This window comes from Vitis vinifera, chromosome 18 (genome assembly GCF_030704535.1).
Source record: "Vitis vinifera cultivar Pinot Noir 40024 chromosome 18, ASM3070453v1".
NCBI lineage: Eukaryota > Viridiplantae > Streptophyta > Magnoliopsida > Vitales > Vitaceae > Vitis > Vitis vinifera.
Genome location: NC_081822.1, coordinates 8,431,825 through 8,455,487, shown reverse-complemented (window position 1 = coordinate 8,455,487; position 23,663 = coordinate 8,431,825). Strand labels below are relative to the sequence as shown.

The following is a 23,663-nucleotide window of genomic DNA, read 5'->3' as shown; positions in this document are numbered from 1 at the left end:
GTGCCTCTTGTATTGTGTTGGGAACCTGAGTATCATCAAGAGAAGTAGCAAATGCTTTGTAAGATGGTGATAGCCCTTCATACGTAACATAATTCCCAATTGGATGATCTGTACATCTCCTAACACCCTTCCTCAATGCAATCGGCAGAGTAGAATCATCAATGCTGGGAATTAACACCTCTCAAGCCCTATCCTCACCTATGTTCTCTTCAGGAAGACTTGAATTGGAGTCAATATATTGGCCACATGTTGACTGTGATTCGTGCTCTAATTCCTGTCTTTTCCTCCTCCTGATGTAAACTTGTAAGTTCTCATTAGCAAGTTGTGGGGCTATAGGTTGAATAGGCATGAGAGACTGGATGGTCACGGGAGAAGGAACATTTGTGTGCTGGGCTGGCTGGACTGATGACGGAATGGGTGTGGACAACTCAGTGGGCGCAAATTGGGAAGGATTTGGTGACTCTGAGTGAAAAGAAGGTACACCCTCAAGAAGAGACTCCCAAACTTGATGTTCATTCATGCTCTCCTCCTGAACATGAGATTTGGGATAGAAGAAGACATGTTCAAAGAAAGAGACGTCCATGGTGGTGTAAAATTGTTTGTTGGTTGGAGAATAGCATTTGTACCCTTTTTGGGTTGGAGAATACCCTAGGAAAATGCACTTATTGGCTTGAGGAGCAAATTTGCTACGATTTTGAGGATACACATGAACGAATGCTGTGCAACCAAATACTTTGACTGGTAAATCAGAAGAGGCTGCACGGGTGTGAGGAAATTGTTTTAAGAAAAGTTGACGTAGCGATTGAAAGGTAAGCACCCTGGATGGCATACGGTTAATCAAATAGGTAGCTGTGACAATAGCTTCCCCCCAGAAATAGTTTGGAACATTAGAGGAAAACATAAGGCACCGGGCAACTTCCAAGAGATGTCTATTCTTGCGTTCAGCCACCCCATTTTGTTGTGGGGTGTCAACGCAAGAACTTATGTGGATAATGCTGTGATTTTGAAGATAAGTACTGAGACTACTAGTAAAGTATTCCTTTGCATTATCTGACTTGAGGACTTGAATTTTGGAATTGAATTGATTTTGAACCATAAGATGGAAGGTTTGAAAAATGTGCCCGACCTCTGACTTTTATTTCATAAGGAAAACCCATGTTACCCGTGTATGATCATCAACGAATGTCACAAACCATCAAGTGCCAGAAATATTTTTTATCCGAGAGGGACCCCACACATCACTATGTACTAGAGAGAAAACAGTCGAAGGTTTGTATGGGATTTGAGGATATACTGTTCGAGTATGCTTTGCAAACTGACAAATTTCACAGTGATAAGATGCTGGATTTTTATTGATAAATAATTTGGGAAACAATTTTGCAAGGTAAACAAAGTTAGGATGACCAAGGCGATAGTGTAACATTATAATCTCACTATCTTTATTGACCTTAGAATTTGACACAGAATTGAAAGACTCTAACATACTCTGAGACTGTACGCAACTTGCTTGAGAGACTTGGTTTGAGAATTGGCCACATGAGAGGAGGTAGAGCCCGGAACACAGTTCAGCACTGCCAATCATCTTCCCCGATTTCAAGTCCTGAAAAACACACGAGTTTGGATAGAATTTAGTAACACATTGGAGATCACGGGCCAATTTGCTAATGGACAAAAGATTACAATCTAAGTTTGGAACATGGAAGACAGAGTCAAGATATAAGTCTTTAGTAAGTTTTATAGAACCTGTCCCGGCAATTTTTGACTTTGAACCATCAGCAATATGGACGGATGAATGACCATTACTTGACTTGTAATTTTGAAGAATGGCAGCATCTCTTGTCATGTGATCAGAAGCACCTGTGTCCACTATCCACGGCTTCATTCCTCCTCGATTAGCAGTGAGGGCTATCCCGGTAGTACTGCCACTGCCAACTTGGCTTAATAGTTTCTGTAGCATCTCCATCTGCTCTTTGTTGAATGGACTCGGCTCGGGAACAGATGTGCTCTCAGAGTTGGCAGCCACGTGTGCTCTGCCATCTCTGTCAGACCGTGGCTTTGGTTTCCAATCAGCCGGTTTGCCATGAAGCTTCCAGCAAGCCTCCTTATAATGGCCTGGTTTCTTACAATAATCACACCAAGGCCTATCCCGTTTCTGACGATCTCCACCACTACTATTAAATGACCGAGCAGCAAGAGCAGAGGCATCCAATGTTGGGGCAGGTTGCTCTTTGGATCCCATCATCACTTTCTTTCTACTTTCTTCACGCCTAACCTCTGAAAAAGCCTCCCTGAGACTTGGAAGGGGTTTACTGCCCATGATTCGGCCTCTAACATCATCCAATTCCCTGTTTAGTCCTAGGAAAAACTTGAACAGTCTCTTTTGTTCCACAATTTTCCTGTATGTTGCTGCATCGTCCGAACATTTCCATGAGTGTGTCTCGAATAAGTCAAGTTGCTGCCAATACCTTGTGAGTGTGTTGTAATACTGAGTAACTGACTGCTCTCCTTGGCGGAAGTCATGTAAGGCTGATTCAACCTGAAAAAGTTCTGAAGTATTTTCAGAACTTGAGTAAGTTTCTTTGGCTGCATCCCAGATGTCCTTTGCAGTCCTAAACAGCAAAAAATTTTCACCTATGTCATTGTTCATGGAATTGATAAGCCATGACATGATCATGCTGTTTTCAATCTTCCACTTCCTGAAACCCGGTTCTGTAGTTTCTGGCATAGCTGCTTCTCCAGTGAGGTACTCATCCTTTCCTTTACCGCAAATGAACAGCAACACAGATTGTGACCACTGTAAATAATTATGGCCATTTAATTTGTATCCTGTGATGAGAATAGGAGAGGAATCACTGCCACCAAGGTTTGGAATTTCAGATCTGCCCCCTGATTCTGGTGACGTGACGCTGGATACTTGTGATGATGCCATTCCGTATTTTTTCATGGACCGGAAAGGTTGAAAAACACTTCCCAAGGCACGTGCAGGGATTGGAGTTGAGAAAAAATAGCCGGAGGACGCCGGAAAAACTGATCGGAGGGCCCGCGGAGGCAAAAGAATCCCAAAAGAGGCACGTGCAGGGCTTGGATGGCAGAAACAGGTAAGAAGGGTGGCTGGTCGGCGTCAGGCGAGCCTAGAGGAGGAAGCGCGTCGCTGGAAAGTGGCTCACGCGCCCTCACGCGCCGGCGCATGAGATGCAGTCGCCGGCCGGAAAAACGCGTGTGGACGGCGCGTGGATGGTTTTCTGGCTCCGGTGCTTTGGGAAAAATTGGAGATCTCCTCTAGGCGGTCCTTGCGATGTAGAAAAAAACCGTCGCCGGAAAAGTTCGCCGGAAAAGTTGCCGACGGTGAATGTTTTCTGACGACGATTTGACCGATCGGAAAACGTTTTCTCCCTTGGCTCTGAGAACAGGGACTGATGACCGGAATGAGAGATGGCCAGAGAGAGATGGTCGGATTGAGAGATGGCCAGAGAGATTTGGCCGGAATGAATGATGGCTTGAATAAGAGGTGGCCAGAAGGGATTAGGGTTTCAGAAAACTGGCTCTGATACCATGAAGAATTTCTGAATTCCTTTATTAATTTTTTGGTACACCCCATACACATATATATACACAAATGACTGAATAAGAAGATATCAATCTGGCTTGATTCTCTCCTAAAATTAGGAAACTGAATCATCCTAAATGATCTCTCCTTTTTTATTCCTAAAACAACTTTCCTAAATTAAGAAACCTAACTTTGAATGCCAAATTTCAACATGTTGTTTACCCTTTTTGGTGTGCTGTGGGTTCTTCCTTCATCAGTTAAAGAGATCCTTCTTGGGTGGCATGGCTCGTTTGTGAGCAAGAAGCGAAGAAAGCGAAGAAAGGTTTGGAGAGCAACCCCCTTATGTCTCTTTTGGACGGTTTGGAAGGAAAGAAATAAGATTGTTTTTAAAATGAGGAGTTTTTTATTCAAATGATGAAATATTTTTTTGTCTGTAATTTTTGGTCTTGAACTAAGTCATATAGATGAAGAGCCTAATTCTTTAATCAACTTTTTTGATTGATTGGGCTCTATAGGCGCCTGTCATATACTTCTTGTATGCTTTGGGTTGGCCATTGGGCGCCCTGTTCTTGTTGATGTATCCTTCTTCTATGCCTTTGCCTATCAGAAAAAAAAAAATTCATTGGCAATAAGAGTTGTATCCAAGACTTGTTCCACTTCTACAAAAGCATTATGGGATCACTTTCTTCAACCTATTACCCAAAACTTTAGCTAAAAGCTTATACAAACTCTCCACTAAGCTTATGAACCTAAAGTCCTTTACTTTCCTGCCTCCTTTTTTCCTTCTATTCTTCTTGGTCTTATAAAAAAATGATGTCATTAACGTCCACTATTCCTCATGGTATAATCAGATGCATGCTTGACACTAGTTTTTAGCGTTGTTCTACACCAAAATGTTAGGTAATGAAGAAAATGAATAACCATAAAATTCAGAGCCATCAATGAACAGCATTGAATTAATAAACAATCACAAAAGCATTTTACAAATTGGAGTAACATATTCATTCATCAAAGTAAACTTAAAAAGTCAATCTAGACTGAAAATTTGCCTGAAGGTCAAATGTGAATTCCCTTCAAGGTTATTGATTGCGATCCTTATAAAAATTTGAATCAGAACATGAAATATCTCTACAGCCCTCTTATGTTAATGCTTCAGTGATTAAAATTTCAGTACAATTTGTACATATAAACCATACAAGTGACATATTACACCATAAACCTGAGGCAAATACTAAGACACCTCTTCAAGCCCTAGATAGATGACTACACTGCACTAATTTGCATGGTCAAATGTAGAGTTTGTAAATGATGAAAGCATTGAAGGTTAAATGCAAAGGTATGGAGATATAGAACTCATGTACTTTCTGGCGGACACATACCATTTGCAGATATGATAATCAACACTGTCAACCTTTCATTGTAAGATCCAAAGATATTGCCCGTGATGGAGCACCTTTTCATGCACGTTTTGTGAATTCCCAGTTAAACCACCCAACCAACTCTCTGTATATCCAGAAAGCAATCAATGACATCTTGGCATGAAGTTGGAATCTATGAATTAGGCTGTCAATAAACATTCTTGTTCCTTAATTGCAGCAGTTCTTATCCTTCCCAACCCATATATTCCAATTTCACAACAGAAGGGAATGCCCACAAAACAAAAATCAATTCCCCAGGCTAACAAGTGCATTTGCTATATCACAAATACCCATCTTCCTCCTCTGCTTCCTCATCCTCACTATCCCATAAGATATAATCATCATCCTCATCAAGAGATTGGCCAGCTTGGAACTGAACACGGCCCCTCTTGTCTAATTCCTCTCCTATCCAATCTTCTTCCCCTTCAGAAAAAGCTGATATATTGACACCATTACACTCGGACCTATTCACGACAAGCTCATCCACTAAACCATCCAAAATGCCCCCACCAATGCCATCTCCATTAAAATGGGTGACTGAAAACAAACCATCATCCCTATCCTCGAAATCACTTCTCCTCCTATTCCTAGGCCTCAAATCCTCCTCCGTAACCTCCCTATTTTCAACCCCAGTCCAGGGAACCCACAAATCTGCATGGCGCCCCAATGCCCTGTGCCAATCCCCAACAACCACTGTCCCCAAATTCGACTCCCTGGCCCTCCTCAACATATCCGCAAAGTCTGAATCATCTGATACCAAAACCAACCAATCAATTCCTCGACTCATGGAATGCTGCATTTGCCTCTTCAACGCCCAATCTGCCGCCTGGGGCTTATCCTCCACCGTCTTCACAAAAACTCCGGCACGCCTCAACTCCGAAGCCAGTCCATACCCAACCTTTGGAGTGATTAAAGACCTCGCTGCCTCCTCATACTTAGTATTCCCAGAAATGAACTTCTCCTTATAACGCTGTCGTTTCTTACCCTTGAGCGACCTCATCCGATTTAGCTTCTTCTGGCGCTCGCGCTCGTGGAGCTGCTTGAAGTGCTTTTTGAGGTCCAAGTTGGTTCGGCATTTGCGGCCGCAGACGCCGCAGATATAGGGCTCAGCCGGCGTCGTTATGCCCTTGCGTTCGAGGAAGTCCATGCGGCGTCGTTCGTGGCGTTCCTCGAGGACCCACTGGGGTAGGTGCACGAAGGCATGGCGGTTGGCGTAGGCGGAGATGTCGACAATATCGCCGAACCGCTGCGCCAATTCTATCAGTGCCGTCGCCGCCGCATACGGCGGGCCACGAGGGGGCTTGTTATCAAGATCCCAGAGAACCACCACCTTCTTCCGCTTGGCTGTGTAGACGCCATCTTTGTTTCGAACCATGTCGATTTCGTCTGCAGCACTGGCTCGGACATTGATTCGCCATTTGGAGGGGTTGAGGTTTTGTGAGGGTTTTACTGATATTAGGGAAATCCCAGTTTCGGTATTTAGAGAAAGAGAATATTTGGTTTTGCGGAGGAAAAGAGATGAGGGAGAAGTGAGAGGAATAAGGGTGAGTTTGGCATTGCAGAAAGGAGGAAGAGAATTCATCATCACAATCACTCCTCCCTCATCCTTCAACATGGATGAGGAAGAGATCATATCAGCCTGGAACTATCATCCAACATTATTGGGTTGGGCCTATTTTGGCTCTATGGGCCTATTTTGGCTCTATAGGCCTTTTTGGGAGCTATTGGCATCTATTGGGCTCAAGCCCAACAACCATGGAGCTGTGACCCAATTTTGACGTGAGGAGTGACATCATCGTAATCTACAATGATTCCAAGTGAGAAGTGTGTCTGTGACAAGAGAGACAGATGAGAGATGAAAGAACTCTTACATTCATGGTTTTGCCTAATAAAAGTCCACTGTTTTGCTGGTGTTCAACCTCCATGCTAGCTTTCCTCCTTTTGCTTTCTCCTTTTTTTCCACTGCCCACAGAGAAAGAGGAGGGTTGTCTCTCCCTCACTAATCTAGCTTCCAATGATTCCAAGGGATTAAATTTCTTCATTTTATTGCCAATTATCAATAAAATTCTAATTTCCAAATTTTCCAAGTTGGTAGGATGGCCCATGTATTTTCAATATACATAAGGGTGCCCATGTTATCTCTGGAATTATGACATTTTCTTTTCCTCAACAACCACCAATTGAAAGATGCAAATCAGAATAATTGTGTCATTGTTGAAAGTTTTGGTCAATGGAAGACTATGAATGGCCTGGATCTTTGCTTTCTTTGATATTGGGATTGAAATAACATGCTTTAATTATTTTGCAGAATTCAATTCAAATATGCAAGGTATTGTCAGGCGCATTGTTCTATTTTCTATTGCAACACTTGTCCTCTTTTATTTATTTATTTATTTATGTGCCTTGCTAAGAAACGTCCATCTATAAGATTTTGTTCTGCTCTATAATCATTAAACATTAGCCCTTAGGGGAAAAAAAAAAAATAAACACCATGATCCACTCAATGATGTGGTGATAGCTGATTCTGAACCCATGCACCATTAACTTCCGTCTTTTAATGTGTCGGACTTGATAATCCACTTCTACATCCAAATCAGCTGATACTATATATCCTAAAATATAATATCTCATCATATCTCGTTAAATAAAAAACATTTTTTCACCTAATATTACAGATCATAAAATATAATATCATATATTTCATCACCTAATATTACAAATCCTAAAATATCATATCTCATTAAATAAAAATATATACCCTAAGATCCTACAATATCATATCTCATTAAATTAAAAATATCTTATCACCTAATATTACATATCCTAAAATATCATATCTTATTAAATATAAATATATACCCTAAAATATGATATTCGATGATGTATGATATCTTAAATATTAAATTCAATGGAAATAACATCTTAATATAGAATATCCAATGATATATACTATTTTTTTATATTTAATTTATAAAATAAAAAATTAAATAGAATATATATTATTTTTTATATTTAAAATAAAAATTATATCACATTTCAATTTTTTTTTTAAATATGAAATTTCTCATTGAAGGAAAATATTTAAATTTATAAATAAATTTTTATATTATATTATTCAATAAATAAAAATAATATATATATATATATATATATATATATATATATACATACATTAATATTATTTTTAAAATGTTTTTTAATCCTAAATTTAATTTTATAGGAAACAGTTTTAATTTAATAAAATAAGTAATATAAAAAAATAAAAAATTGATATAAAAATAAATTTATAATTTATGGTATAAGCATAATTTACATTTTAACTCAATGATTAATATATCATAGAGAAGAGATATAAAAAAATTATATTATATTTCATTACTTATCCTCTCTTATATTTAACTTTAACTTGATATAAATGATAAGATAACATTAATCTTAAAAGTGGGTTTAACGGGAAAAACATGGAGGCATCGCCTTAATCATTAAAATGATCACATTACGTTAAACCCCCCCATTAATTAATTCCAAATGGACTGTTAGAAATGTTATTAAGAAACAGAAAACTCGTCTCAGGTGTTGCCTAAACACATCATATAAAATGGCCCCCACGTTTGAACAACTCCAATTCCTCTGCAATCGCTTTTGCTTGACGATTTTTATAATGCAGGGATGTCTTTTTAATGATTGAGGTTTCTCAATTATCCATTTTGTAAGACCTTTTTTTTTTGTTTTTCTTTTTCTCATGAGCTATCCAAGTGGATTATTTGAGGGGCATGTAGTAGGATTTAACAACCTTGGATTAACTGTCGTAGACAAACTCAACTACCAATACTCTCAAACAATCAAACTTGTGTCTCTCTGTTTCTTGTCACTTTGTCAGCTTTTTAACAGGTTCCGCCTCGCGGGCATCTCGTATGCCTCCATGTCTCCTTCCGAAATCCAAGAAAATAAGGGGGAGGGAAAAAAAAAAAAAAAGGGTGAAACCCCAAATGGCTTTGGCTTTCTAGAAGGGTTTAAGTGGAGCATATGTAACAATTGCATTTGGCATTTATCTCACTCATTCTCTCTCCTTTGAAAATCAAATGAATGTATTTTTTTTAATGCAAGGAAAGGTTGTCGGTTTTGATTAAATCAATGAGAGCGAGACAATAAAGAAAGAAGGGAGAGGGAGAAGAGGTTAAATAATGAATGGGTTCTGAGGAATTGCTACCTTCTTCACCACTTTACTGTTTCTTTCAACCACGCTCTCCTGCCTTTCTTGAACCAGTCTTTGGTCCACGCATGCCTCTCTCTGCAGCCGTCTCTCTTCTCCTTATTTAGCTTTCCTTCTTAATTCCTTCTTTCCTTATATTGAATTTTTTTTTTTTTGTTGACATAGAGAAATCCAAAAGGAAAAACAGAAAAGCATCGGGTCATTTGGGGAGAAGGGATGTTGGGATGGAAGCATATCACGGTGGCTGTGGTGGCGGCCGGAATACTGACTGTGCTTCTGATCGTGTTATTTTGGCGATGGTGTTGTAGTAAAGGACATAAGGATTTTGTTGATGCTTCCAGGACTAAACATCAGAGCTTGCAAGCTGGGATTGCGAAACTCCACCATGTTAGCCTTCCTCCATATCACCATGATCTAGACAGCAAGAGAAAGGCGAATTACTATGTTTTTCGACGTGGGGTTTCATCCAGACCTTTGTTTAATTGGGCGCATCATCCATCGCTCGTCACGGATGCGGTTGAAAATGGGTGGTCTCGATTCGGTTTCACGAGCTACATGTCGTCTCCCTCGACGCGATCATCGCTGTTGGGATTATGCGCAGTGGGGGAACATGGGAAAGAAACGGGGGCGGAGATTAGCTGGGAAGTGTCTCAGGGATCGGCTGATTTCATGCAGAAGATCAGATTGAATTCTGGGTTAAAGAAGATGAATATGAGCAGTCCTTCCATGGCTGCTGCATCTGTAATTAGAACAGCTTTGCCACTGCCAGGCCCTCCCTTGGGGAATTCCTCGTTCCCGCAAGAAGCCTACTTCGAAATCACAATATTGTTTTCAGGTGAAGGTGATCCTGAGTCTGTTGGCCGGGTTAAGGAAGGTGAGAGAACGAAGCTCATCCATGAGAATTCCAATGCTAAAGCCAATTCAGAATCTATAATCCATCTTGAAGAAATGAAACTCGGCTCTAAGGACGACGGCAAAGGTGAAGTCGTAATGCTATCTGTGGGGCTCACCGCCGGAGGCTCTCTTCCTTTGAAACTTCCTGGCAGCTACCCGGGATCAATTGGATTTAACTCCAATGGCTCTGTCTATCTTGACGGTAAATTCTCTCATCTCATATTTCATATTCCATTCCAGGGGTTACCATGTTGAAGAAAGACAAAACTAAAAGCTCCCAAATTGAAATAGCCCACCAATGAGTTAATCCCTCACCTAACAGCTCTCCTAATCAAACCACAGAAATGTGTGAATAACAGAGGGTCCACTGCTTCATTGACTTCAATGGTGGGGTTCCTCCTCTGTATTTGAGCTTTTGAAACTGGTTTGGAGTTTTACAATAAAGGTTATCTCTTGCAATTTATTCTGTAACTGACCCCGTTGCTTCTCTCCCTTTCAGGAATTAAACTTGTATTCGAATCGGAGAAGGAAGAATGGGAAAGGGCAGACAAGGTTATTGGTTGCGGATTTGATCCTAGCCAGAAGAAGGTGTTCTTCACAATAGATTCAGAACTAGTTCATGTAGTCCATTGCAAGTCAGAGGAATTTGGGAGTCCCCTTTATCCAACCCTCGGAGCAAACACAGACGTGGAAGTTCTGGTTAATTTTGGACAAAGTATGTTCAGCTACGCACCCGCCAATGCACAAAGAACTCCGAACCCTTGCTTTATCGGTCCCCTTGTGAATTCCCCCGCTGCTGCTCTGGGGTATGAAGACAGCAGGGAGCTTTTCTCAATGGGGAGAATAGACTCCCAGTGGCTCAACAGATGCACAACCAAAAGCAGCCACAACAATGGCAGTAAAGCATTAGATTTCGATGAGGATTCTGAAGCTGATTTATTTGAAATAGTCTTGGACAGAAGCGGCCGATCACCACACGCAGTATTGTAGAAACAAACTATAAATATCATTAGGATTTGTTGCATATATGCCGCCCACATGCATTTGCTGAATGCAAAATTTTCATACATTCACAAGCCTCTTTTAGGGTTTCACCTTTGCTTCTCCTATTACATATACCAACAGGTTCTTCAGGAACTGCTGATACATTTTTTTCATCACCCCTGTAACTAGATTTTTCATTTATTTTCCCTCTGTATATATCATGACTAATGTTCCTCCTCCTGGTTGAGTGATACCAATGTTCTTTCAGTTCCGTCTTTATTTCTCAAATACCTTTCATAAACAAACTTGAGATGATCTCAGGATATGTGTTACATAGCACCTAGGATATGTTATCTAGGACTAGGTCTTGTAATTGGAGGCCCCTGAAAGTGCCAATTTTTCCACTGTACTGTTTCCTTTTGAAGGGTACTGAGAGGCACCCACATGAATAAAATTGGGGGAGAATGGATAAAGGAGAGTAGAAAATAGTGAAATTGACCTGAGGAATAAAGCAGAGGTGGTTATTGGATTGAATGATGGAATAAAGAAGAGATGCTGGGTTTACCATGAATGGGCGGACACAAATGAAGGCTTCAAATTAGAGGCATTTTGGCGTGAATTTGGGTAGATGGATATATGATGAGCTCATTGATTCTCTTGAGAAAATGGAAACCCTAACGTGGAGTGTGGAGTGGCCTGCAGGTTAAGTAATTTGGAACTCGTCAAATGTGAAGATGAGATGCTTTTAGGCCTTTGACACCAACGTTGTGGGATGGCATGGTTGACTTGGAAGATACAATCCAGCTAAGGGAAATCGAATAAATCAAACTCCTAATCCATGGTTTCATGTTTAATATTAGAAAATCCGACATTCGAGGTACAACTTGACAAAAGGGTTCCCACACAACTTCCACACGTGAAAACGTACTAGAATCGATGGAGTTATAGAGCATCCTATGGGTAATAATGGAGTCTTCGTGATAGAATTGTTGGCCGTGGAAACAATCTCAAGATATCTTAATCTTAGATGGAGTTCATGAGGCTTAGATTACCCAGCCCGGGCCCATGGAGCCCCTATGCTAAGAAGGTTAGTCCTACCATGATCAGAGTTATTTGATGAGGAATTCTATCCAATTGAGTTGAGTATATAAGTAAGTTGCTATCGAATTGGGCCTATAGATAGGCTACTTCACTTTGCTTTTTAAAGTAGTAAATAGAGAAGGCAGTCTTATTTTCTAAATAATGTCTTCCTTTCCTATATTTTGATTTTTGTGTGGGACTTTTGAATGGTCGACACCTGATTTACGCTCATAGTCTTTCATTATAGTGGACACATTCAAGGATCCTCGACCTTCTTATTAGCGAGGGATTGAGCATATAAGCTTTGTTAATTTATTTAAATTACATGCTTAGATGTCATTAGTGGAAAGTGTTGATATTTCATTTTACCTTACTTGGTAAATTCCAGACATTGGTGTGGACCTAGCCCATGTGATGAAATTACACAATTTACTTTATTTAATTTATTTAAAAATAACTATTTGTTTGAAAATTTGATTTTGTTTACTTTGAATTTCTTTTTCTTTTTTTTTTTTGATTTATTTTTCCCTAGTGAAGTTGCCTTTCTATGACCTATATTTCTTACGTCCCACACAATGACAACCATTTTTTTAATGATTATTTATTTGGAAAAAAATTATTTTTATTTGTTTGAAGTATTTATTTATTTATTTTTTAAGAGAAAACAAAATAAAGAAAAAAAAACTAATTGACTCTTGAAAAAAGAAAAAGAAAATTCTACAAATCAAGAGCGGATTCATGAGTCATGTTATTTAATTAGTTGAAAGATATTAGATACTCCATTAAACTCAAAGTAAATTCAATCTCTTCTAAGTGAAGTAAGATATTTAGACAATTGATTAATTTATAGAAGGATATAATATTAAAATAAATGATAATAACATGCACACAAAGACAAAGAGACATTATGGTTTATATACCGTGAAACGAATACTTCAACATTTCATAAGCACAACAAATCACAGACTCTACTATAAAGTATTTTATTTGCATTTGGTTAGTCATAGTAACACTAATTGAGCCAACAAGTTAAATGAGTACAAATCAAAATCTAACTATGCTTTTCTACTCGATGATGTTGCCATATCTTCGAATAATAAAAAGCAATCTTGTGTTGCATTGCCCATCATGAAGTTGGGTATATTGCTTATTTAGTCATTATTCAGAAGCGTGTTTGATTGAAAAGGTTCCTTCATAAGTTTGGTATTGTTGCATAAGCTTTTAAACCGACTATTATCTATTGTGATAACATAAAAAATCTAGCCAATGCATAAGACCCCAAGTATCATCGTCAAACTAAACACATTGATATTAAATATTATTTTAAACAAGACATGGTTGTGCAAGAGGAAGTGATCTTGAAGCACATATCTACAATTTGTATGGTTGTGAATCCCTTGACTAGGCTAATGCCCAAAGATGTTTATCAAACTCATGTTAAAGAGTATAAGGCTACATAGATTATGATTTTATATTGTATTGTCAAGTTGACAATGGTAGTTGAACATTCATTTATTAGTGACAAAGGTAGTTGAACATTCATTTATTAGTGGAATATTATGTTTGTTTTTTGTTTGATCTTTATACGATTGAGACATGATTATTTATTTTATTGACATACACATAACCTTACCATATGGTTTGTATCACAATTAGGTATGCTAATAGGCAGTTATCAATACATTCAAGTGTGTGACCTCTTTCGCATTATGTATAACAAATAAAGACAAAACCCAATGAATCCAATATGTTTAGATAGCCTATTTGGGTAATTATATTTTATGTGTCACCTTAGATAGGTCCAAGATGAAGTCCATATTAAAGTTATTTATTTCTTATAATAATACTCTTCTTTTTAGGAGTACAGGTAAATTGGTTATTATTATTATTATTTATTTATTTTGATTGTAAACCGATTTAAACTCTATTTGTTTTGTACAAAATTTTCAAGTGATCATAATAAGAAATCTTAAACTTTTCTTTTTCTTCCTTTGTCTATGATTCTTTCAAATCTAACACTCCCTTCATTATTATGATGAGGACTGAGTGTGAATATGTATAAGCCAAAAATAAGATCTTTATACAACATGTGAGTCAACGAGCATATAAAGGATTTGAGTTAACCACTTAATATGATTGAGCTAAGATTTATATGATAATGGGAATACGACATACACTCATATTAGAGAGCCTTATCATTATATGTATTTCATACTACATGTGCTTAGTAGCAGATAAAGGTGGTGCATACATCTCTATTTTTTCATCAAATGAGTTCCTATAGAAGTTTATGATTATTTTTTTTTATGTCATATGTTACCCTTTGCTATGTCATGAGGCATAGATTTGATGTGTGTTACTCTAGCATGTTATCTATGATCATGATTAGAGCGACATAAAAGCATAAGGAAGCAACTAGGAAAAAATTTAGTCAAACTTTAATTTTTTAAAATAAAATAAAAAATTTGGAAATTATGAATACTAAAATGGTATTCTAAAAATATAATTTTATGGGTTAAAATTCTATTTTGAGAAAATAACTTTTATATATAGAATTGTTTTTTAAAAATGTTGTATTTTTATAAATAGTTTATAAAAATATATATTTTTTAAATAATATTATTTTAATAAAAAAATTCCAAGAAATTATATATAAGCACATGGATTGCGCGTCTTAGTAAGGAAAATAAAATATTGTAAACTCAAACCAGATTAGTACTTTTGACTTTCTTTTGCGAAGGTTTGGGTAAATGGTAATAGTAAAATGACAAGAATACCCTCACTTAAGTTCCAAAACTCAGACATAACCTCTTTCTAGAATCTGCGAAATTTCACCCAAATCCAACGCATGTACCTCGTTACTTTTTTTATGCGTCCACTCATTATTCCGATGCAATCAATTGTATATCATTTAATTCTTTGAAATTAAATTGAAAATATTTTGATTAAATTATTCTAAAATCTAACATTAAATTGTCTTAGTTATGAGATTAGTTGCCCATCTTGTCATATTAAATTAAATATATCAATCAACAAAAATTCAGATAACCGTGAGGTTATTTAATTAAAGGAAAATTTTATCAATTAATAAATATTTGGTAAATAATGATATTTCTTTAGGATGACAATGAAATTTTAATTTAGAATTTATAAGCAATGTAAAATGGTTAGTGAGACACTAAAACAAATTTAGAGTCCATTTGAAAATGATTTTAGAAAATATTTTTAATATTTAAAAAATTTTATCATTTAAAGTATTAAAAATATTAAAAAAAAAGGTTTTTTAAAATTACTATTAAACATACTCTTCAAATATTATTTAAAAAAAAATTCATTTTTTAAGTAAAAAAATTTAGGCGAAAAACTCTCTGATTAGAGAAATGCGGTACTTCATTCCTCGAATTTGTCTTCTATTTCGCATATGGTTATGTCAATCTACACCTTCTTCCCTCTCAGCCTCTGAAGCCACCATGGGTTCAAAGGATGACGAGCTTCATGTAATGTTCCTTCCCTACATGGCACCAGGCCACATGATGCCACTGGTAGACATGGCTAGGCTATTTGCGGCTCATGGTGTTAGGATTACTATAATCACCACTACCATGAATGCTTTTCGCTTTCAGAACGCCATTCATAGAGATATTGAAGCCGGTCGCCAAATTGGGTTAGAGATTCTCCAATTCCCTTCCGTAGAAGCTGGGCTTCCTGAGGGCTGCGAGAATTTAATCTCAACCCCTACCCCAGAAATGTCCATGAAACTCTTCCAAGCCATCCGAATGATGAAACCGCGGATGGAAACACTCTTACGCAACCACCGTCCCGATTGCATTGCTTCCGACGTTCTGTTCCACTGGACCGTGGATGTGGCCGCTGAGCTCGGGATTCCCCGCCTCTCGTTTAGCGGCAGCGGATACTTCAACCTCTGCGTCTCCCACTGCGTTGAACGTTACCAACCTCACAAGGATGTATCATCGGAGACTGAAATTTTCCTTGTCCCAGGGCTGCCAGATGAAATCAAGCTCACGAGGTCACAGTTACCGGACCTTGTCAAAGGTAGAAACGAGTTTTCTGAGTTGTTCGATAGACTCAAAGAGGCTGAGAGGAAGAGCTTTGGGACATTGATGAACAGCTTCTACGAGTTGGAGCCAGCTTATGCTGACTACTACAGAAACAACATTGGAATCAAGGCGTGGCACATAGGGCCAGTCTCACTGTTCAACAAAGACGCAGCTGATAAGGCTGAACGAGGAAACAAAGCTTCTCTTGATGAAGATAGCTGGTTGAGTTGGCTTGATTCTAAGAAACCCAACTCGGTTCTCTACGTCTGCTTGGGAAGCCTAACCCGATTAAGCAAGACTCAGCTGACAGAGATTGCCAGTGCACTTGAAGATTCAGGTCACGCATTCATCTGGGTGGTCGGGAAAGTCCTCAATTCATCGGGCGAGGAGGATGGGAGCCATGAATGGTGGCTACCCGAAGGGTTCCAAGAGAGAGCCTACCAAAGTGGCATAGGACATATAATAAGAGGATGGGCTCCACAGGTGTTGATTCTTGAGCATCCAGCCATTGGAGGGTTCTTGACTCACTGTGGCTGGAACTCCATCCTTGAAGGTGTGAGCTCAGGCCTACCAATGATCACGTGGCCAATCTTTGCCGAGCAATTTTACAACGAGAAACTGGTGACGCAAGTGTTGAAATTAGGAGTTGGGGTCGGTAACGAGGTCTGGAAGGTGTGGGCAACAGAGGAGATGCCATTAATGAGCAGAGAAAAGATCAGGCGAGCAGTGACCATGGTGATGGACCAAGGCATTGCAGCAGACGAGATGAGGAGGAAAGCTAGTCTACTTGGTGAGCTGGCAAAGAAGGCTATTGAAAAGGGAGGGTCGTCCTACAACCAGTTGAAGGCTCTTATAAAGGAGATTAGATCGTTCAGACAGCCCCCCCTATGCAGAAACTTGTAACAGAACTACATTACATAGTCAGAGTCCAATGGCTCAAAATTTTAGGACCTTGGAATAGCTATTCTTTTTTCCTTTTCCTCTTTTGAAGCTACCCACATTTTGTTCTAGTTAATAATCTTGGTCTAATTTTAAAACATTTGAGTGACCGTAGAGCCTTTTGAATTGTTTCTTCAATCTTCAACCTGCTTCTATCAAACATAAAGCGAAGTGCCTAAAACTTAAGAATTTCTCTTCCCCCATGCTCACAAAACAAGGGCCTTGAGCCCTGGACAACTTTCTCGTATGATTATCAATAATTTCCCATCGCTTTCAATTATATCACGTCTTGAGTTTACAAGGGTTGTTAAAAACACAGCAATTACGGTGACCATGTCCTACATATTATAATAAATCTGATATCAGTGGTTATGTCAACAATTTCTCTGAGGATAAGATGACACATAGTAGAACTGAATCCAGCAGAATGGCAGGTGATAAGCAAGGAAGGCAGAATTATACTATTAGTACTCTGAAAATTATAAACACTTTGAAAGCTAGAATGATTAAAAAAAATACTCTTTGTTTGCAACTGCTCAAAATAAGATCCATCTTTAAAAAACTCATGTTCATTTATGTCATCATGCATGCTTGGGTTTACGGCCCACACTATTTCACATCATCCTGCTGAACACAGTGAACAATGCCCTTGTATCTTCATACGGAGTGAACAAGGCAGGCGCAGGAAAAGCCGGTATAGCGTTATAAAAACAGTTCGTAATTTTTGAAAACAAAAAACCTATTGTTAAAAATTTACATCCGATCAACATTTTCAAAAAATAATTTTTAAGATCGCTTTTCAATTGTTTTTAAGAATAATATTATAATTGAAGACTCAAATACAAAAATAATTTTCTCTTTATTTATGAAAATACTGAATATTTATATATAATGAAAAGTAGTTTAAAGCATTTTCCATACTTTCAATTATCGCTGAAAATACTTTACAAAAAACAATTAATAACACCTCAAGTTTCTTCTCAAAACCCTATATTTAAATCAAATTCTCCAAAAACAACTTTGTATTAAAACTTTGTTAAACGTGTTTTTTGAGTTAAAAAATTATTTTTCAAGAACAGTTTGCAAACTGGGTCAAGCCTCCCAAACCAAAATCATGTTTCCCACATTCGTTCTTTCGTGAAATTGAAAGCTTTTCACCTAATTAAAATTTTCCAAAGTTGTTAAAGCCTCAGAACCCTCTTGATGCAACTGTTTAAGCTTAAGAGATGATGTATCTCATCAATCTACCCAGCGCGATGTGTAACACACTAAAACGAATTCAATTCTTCTATGCGATAAGCGAAATCCAGTGAAATGAAAGCTAAAAAACTAAACACAAAAGAAGAGGCCAAGGAAAAAGAGCCACTCCAAACTCGGTTCACTAATTGCCCATACCTGTATCCCCTGTCAGCCATCCAGTCAGAACCACCAAAGTTGACCTGTGCAAAATAGATAATGTCTATCATCTTATACGTGCTTGTCTTAGACTTCTAGTGAAACTCAGAAATCCTGAAGTAACCACATCAGCCATATTAGTCACACAAAACAAGTGTAATTATAGATCTCCACCACTTAAAAAGGCACCCAGAAAGCTTTTGTCATTTCTGAGTGTCCACTAGGACCATTGCACGCAATCTCAACAGAAGTATTACATATAAATACAGGGGACTGCTGACTAATGAGCTAATTGTATTTAGCAAGGGCGAGCATCAGTTAGACAAGAGGTGGATATTGCTTGGCCTGTTGCCGCACCCTTCTTTTATACTCTGCGGGTTCCTGCAAATTTCATAATCACATACCTTAGAACAGAAGCATTGCTATCACAGCAACGCCACAAAGCTGACAGAAAAAAAAAAAAAAAATGCAATACTGAGGGTTGCAAGATACCTGGATGAAGAGCTGATACCCATCAGTTTGTGCTGGATCTGCAGCATTGGGCTGGTCCAGCAAGTCTTGAATGCCCACTAGAATTTGTTTCACTGTAATGGCAGGTCTCCAACCCTAAACAAAGTGCCAAACGTGTTTGAGTGGCTAAGTTTGGCAGAATGAGCTGTATAGCCAAGCAGCCGGTCTCATTAAGACATGTGAGAGCAGTAGTTAGTACTTACACTGTCTTCATTGAGGATCGAGAGACATACAGTTCCAGATGGGTAGACATTAGGGTGGAAGAAACCTTGAGGGAACTTGCACTTTGGGGGTTTGCTAGGGTAGTCCTCACTGAAGTGCAAAGTAAGTGGGAAGTAGCCCCCTTCCCAATCAGTCTGCAACAATAAAAAGGTCAATATCCCTCAAGCAAGACATTTTAAGATGAATTAGACCAATGCAAAATATCAGCAGTTGTGTCTTTTGTCTAACATAGTTTCTGATACTTAATGACAAAATGCATGAACCTGAATAACTAGAGTTTAAAAAATCTAATATGGACAACAATCATTTGCACCAATAAAGAAAAGGCTTTATCTGATAGGAGGTGTTGTCACAAAACTTCACGATATCTTTTGGGCCACTTAAGGATCGTCACTGCTGGAAAGAATGAGTAATATAATGAGAAGAAAAAAGAACAAAATGAGATGAATATTTTGGTAGTAATAGCAAACTAAAATTAAGATACTCATAAGGGCTCCTACCACAACATCATAAAAGCAACTCACCCCAAGGAAAATGTGATCATAGATTAACAATACTTTATGGTTTAACCGATCTTGGTTTGAAAATTCTTTCTCCCTAAAATTTTCCCAAAACAATGTTTTGAAACTAGTGTGGCAAGAAAGATAATGCTCATTCACTAATTCCAAAGAAATAAAATCAGCACTTGTTTTAATGTTAGATCAATATCACAAACTTTTAGGCAATCCTTGAATTAATGATGGGAATCCTAATTGTCGGAAAGATGCATGCAGCAAATAGAATCAGACTAGTAGAAGTCCCGATCTTCCAGAATAAGTAGGAACTCTATTATGCTGGGTTGTTCTATTATTGCTATTATCCTTTATTTTCATTTTATGCTAACAGAGTATATTTAATCCAAACCACAGAAATTTTCAAATTAGTAGGACCAAATTCATTGAACTCTATTCAGCTACCTTTATATCCTCACTTTGATCTGTGGCCCTCTCATTCAGACAGACACTAAACAACTATAAGGGATCAATAAAATGGACAATGAGCATTAGAAGGAAATGCACTTCTTATTTATGAAAGCAATTTCCATAAAATGGTACCATCATGGTAAGTCTAAAAAGGGGGAGGTTGTGTGGGACATATTATAGTTCAAGTTTTAGAATGGATCGGCAAAAACATAGAAAAAGATTGATAACAACCTAATTTTGTGATTTTCCTGAAGATCATTCCTGCATGTGGTTTTCAAATCCTCCAAAGGCTTGGTTACACTGACCATTCTAAGAAGTCAGAATATTGATGTATGAGAAATGGGAATGGTCATATGACAAATGACAGATTGCTGAAATTGGTTCATTGTTATCAAGTGGCTTGACAAAACCCAAAAATTGTTCTTATTGTGGTGGTGGTTGGTGGTAGCAGTATACTTTTTGTATACCTTGGGCTGCTATGCTGGCAGCCCTTTTTAATATATATTTCTCTTTATCTATCAAAAACCAAAAATTGCTCATGCACATGGATCTCTTTAGTAGACTGGAAAAGGCAGGAACACCAGGTTCATGAGCAGTATGTTCAAGTCATCTCACCAAAATTGATGCTAATTCAGATGGATGATATGAGTCAGTTAGGCTCATTAGATGTCAAGTTAGTTTGTACAAAGAAAACTCTTGGTTTGGCAGTGACAAGCATTGCCAATCACAGATTCCAACTCATCTAGTATTAATTTATTTACAGCAACTAACTATTTAGTGGTTGTGGTTGGCCATTGTTTCATTTATTCAGAAAATGATGAGGAAACAAGACTTCCAAATGGAAATTTTCTTCTTTCAGCCCTTGTTCTCCAAAACTTGCAACCCTAGTTTACTTGTTGTGTATGCTTCTACATTTCCCCCACTACCTTCATTCATTTGAGCTTCCTTCGGTACTTACTCCTGTATCTAGATGTTGAAATCAATGTACTTTACCAATTTACAGTTTATCAAAGTAGGCTGTGACTTGTGAGAGTATTTGGGGGATTTGTCAGTAATTTACATGGGAGTTCACACAACCGCGGTTGGAGATGTTTTACACTGTCAAACATAGCTTTGGGTTTATGGCATCAACCTGAATAAATCCCTCATGGTATTGGATGCTATCAACCATTTTCACCACAACAGGGAGAGAGCAGGATCCAACCACAATATCACAAAATTTGGAACTTTGTGAAATCCCATCAAAATGATGCCATCATGCCAATATACTAAAACTGTGCCATCAAATTATTGTTTTAATAAGAAAGGAATATAATTATTCAAAAGAATGAAGTGCAAAGAATCACTGACTAATGACCACATTCTCTTACGTTACAATAAACAAGGACTTTGTGGCATCTGCTATGCCCATTGTTTGGAGTAAAGTGGGCATGGCCCTCCTCAGTTAAGGAGACCATATTGAATTAGCAAAGGGGCTTTGTGGGGAAGAAGGTATAGAAAAGTGTCAAAGGCTGCTCCATTGTGTTTATTTTGGACAGTATGAAAAGAGAGGAATTGTAGATCGTTTGAAAGTATAGAGTATTCAGACTATACACTTAGAAATTCATTTCTTTATACTGATTTTCTTTGGTCTAGAAAATTCTTTAATGAGGTGTCTTTATACTGGTAGAATTTACTGAATGGTTGCTCTAGTTTTAAAAATAGAAAACAGGTAACGTATCTAAAGGTGCGCTAAGTAATCAAAACATTAACCATCCAAGCAACATGGAGAAATTTCTTTGATAGTAAGAAGACAACAAGCAAGAGAATAATAGATCGCTCATTACATGCAAATGATTCCATCCAGCAGTGACCATTAGGGATTAATTCAAATTGAACTGATTACAAAACTAAGGTTAGAAACAAACAAGTCTAAAACATAGAAGGTGATGAAACGCAATCAAGAAACGTGACAATGGTGATTAGCAAAAAATAAAAAAACTAGTAAAATTCAACTCGAGGTCCAAAAAATTCTGAGGTTAAAGAAATAAGAATCGCATAGAATAATATAACACAGTTCCATTTAAGCCCTAATACGCCGTTTGATAAACCAAACAGAAAATCAAAACCTTACATCAAGTTTTCCTTCTCTTCTCCTAAATTTTGTCGAGAAAATAAAGAGATAAGAAGAGAACTTACCCCAGCCTTACCAGGGATGGTGCAATGCCACACCATCAAATTGACAGAACCGTCCGGACCAGTCTCTGGCTTAGCCACGAAACCCTAAAAAATAAGTAAAAAAAAAACATAGAAACGATCGGATTAGAGAACGCAAATGGAAGACGTAAAGAAGAGTAGGAAAAAAAAAATGGTAAAATTGGAGAGGGAGTGATACGGACATGGGGATGATTCTTACGCCAGGCTTTTCGCTCCTCGGCGAGACGACCACGCGCGATGCCTCCTGACATCCTTGCCTTGCTTTCTCTATCTCGACTCGCTGCCCCTGATGATTTACCAAGATGAGCTGCGCACCATCTCGCCGCTTCTTTTTCCTATATTCAAGGCGCCCACAGGTTCCTCAATTCCAATGCTGTTTTCACATTCTTTTACCCCTGCTTTATGGCATATTTACACACACGCCCACTCATAAATTAGATTCGGCTTGTCACTCACTCCAAATTATTATCGAAAGTAATCCGTGGTTAACAAAAAGCAAGTTACTCTACCCCATATATGCGATTACCAACAACTGATTGCCTTCCATTTAGGCAACGCCAAAAACCATATCAACATTTTCTCTTGGTTAAGAAAATTTCAATCTCCCTCGGCAATTGGTAATCCCACTCAAAAAAAATTTACAACCAAACCTTTTGCTTTTCTTTTAATTTCCAAGCCTTTTATCTCCTAAAATTCTAAATCCATAGCTTCAAATTCAATAATTATTCAATTATTTTTTTTAATATTTAATGTTATATGATGCACCTCACCTCAAAATGCGCATTATGAAGAGAGACGATCTCTTGGACCTGTAGGTTAACCTGATTGGCTGACTTATCCCTTAAAAACAGCACAACCACTCCTATTCCCATACGTCCAAAAGTCAATAAAGTTTGCCAAAAACCCGAAACAGTGATAGAGGTGTGGACCTTAAGTATCCCTTGATCACCCATCCGATCACCCTTTTTTGGTGAGTCCATCTAGCAGCTGAGTGGAGAGAACTACCTAGTCGAGTAGTTGTTGGCCGTGCACCAACAAAAGGAGAGGCTATATAATTAAGACCTTTGCCACGCAGCAAGAGGAATCTTCTTTGAGCAACCTTGTAAATCTACAGTAGCATCGACTAAACAGGGAAGTGCTAATCACAGCTTAATAAAAAAAAAAAATAATGAATAAACTCTAATGTGCTGTGGTGCGGCAGGGTGCAACCATTGTAGTCCAGATTTTGGGCAACTATGACTACAC

The 23,663-nt window shown here is 38.0% G+C and overlaps 4 protein-coding genes across 4 annotated transcripts; 2 read left to right on the top strand and 2 right to left on the bottom strand.

The window, feature by feature from the left end:
• Nucleotides 1–4,660: 4,660 nt before the first annotated feature.
• LOC100248940 (uncharacterized) lies at nucleotides 4,661–6,610 on the bottom strand. Its single transcript, XM_002282911.4, has one exon. The coding sequence runs from the start codon at nucleotides 6,596–6,598 to the stop codon at nucleotides 5,246–5,248; it is 1,353 nt and encodes a 450-aa protein (XP_002282947.4). The 5' UTR covers nucleotides 6,599–6,610; the 3' UTR covers nucleotides 4,661–5,245.
• Nucleotides 6,611–9,050: 2,440 nt separating this feature from the next.
• LOC100267848 (uncharacterized) lies at nucleotides 9,051–11,327 on the top strand. Its single transcript, XM_010666257.3, has 2 exons — nucleotides 9,051–10,274; nucleotides 10,572–11,327. Exons 1-2 carry the CDS (start codon nucleotides 9,395–9,397, stop codon nucleotides 11,060–11,062), a joined length of 1,371 nt encoding a protein of 456 aa, XP_010664559.1. The 5' UTR covers nucleotides 9,051–9,394; the 3' UTR covers nucleotides 11,063–11,327.
• A 4,254-nt stretch (nucleotides 11,328–15,581) lies between these two features.
• Nucleotides 15,582–17,302, top strand: LOC100243791 (probable UDP-glucosyl transferase 73B6). Its single transcript, XM_002282916.5, has one exon. It carries the CDS (start codon nucleotides 15,607–15,609, stop codon nucleotides 17,095–17,097), a length of 1,491 nt encoding a protein of 496 aa, XP_002282952.2. The 5' UTR covers nucleotides 15,582–15,606; the 3' UTR covers nucleotides 17,098–17,302.
• Nucleotides 17,303–18,582: 1,280 nt separating this feature from the next.
• Nucleotides 18,583–23,067, bottom strand: LOC100262698 (SUMO-conjugating enzyme SCE1). The gene is made up of 5 exons (XM_002284913.4): nucleotides 22,601–23,067; nucleotides 22,401–22,484; nucleotides 19,242–19,394; nucleotides 19,021–19,134; nucleotides 18,583–18,909 (listed from the first exon to the last, which is right to left on the bottom strand). The coding sequence occupies exons 1-5, from the start codon at nucleotides 22,667–22,669 to the stop codon at nucleotides 18,847–18,849; spliced, it is 483 nt and encodes a 160-aa protein (XP_002284949.1). The 5' UTR covers nucleotides 22,670–23,067; the 3' UTR covers nucleotides 18,583–18,846.
• Between the last annotated feature and the right edge of the window lie 596 nt (nucleotides 23,068–23,663).

Coding starts and splice junctions, on each gene's coding strand:
- LOC100267848 (XM_010666257.3), top strand. CDS start 9,395: ATGTTGGGATGGAAGCATATCACGGTGGCTGTGGTGGCGGCCGGAATA. Junction 10,275..10,571: donor TGGCTCTGTCTATCTTGACG/GTAAATTCTCTC, acceptor TCTCCCTTTCAG/GAATTAAACTTGTATTCGAA.
- LOC100248940 (XM_002282911.4), bottom strand. CDS start 6,598: ATGATCTCTTCCTCATCCATGTTGAAGGATGAGGGAGGAGTGATTGTG.
- LOC100262698 (XM_002284913.4), bottom strand. CDS start 22,669: ATGTCAGGAGGCATCGCGCGTGGTCGTCTCGCCGAGGAGCGAAAAGCC. Junction 22,485..22,600: donor GGCGTAAGAATCATCCCCAT/GTCCGTATCACT, acceptor CTTATTTTTTAG/GGTTTCGTGGCTAAGCCAGA. Junction 19,395..22,400: donor CCATCCCTGGTAAGGCTGGG/GTAAGTTCTCTT, acceptor TTATTGTTGCAG/ACTGATTGGGAAGGGGGCTA.
- LOC100243791 (XM_002282916.5), top strand. CDS start 15,607: ATGGGTTCAAAGGATGACGAGCTTCATGTAATGTTCCTTCCCTACATG.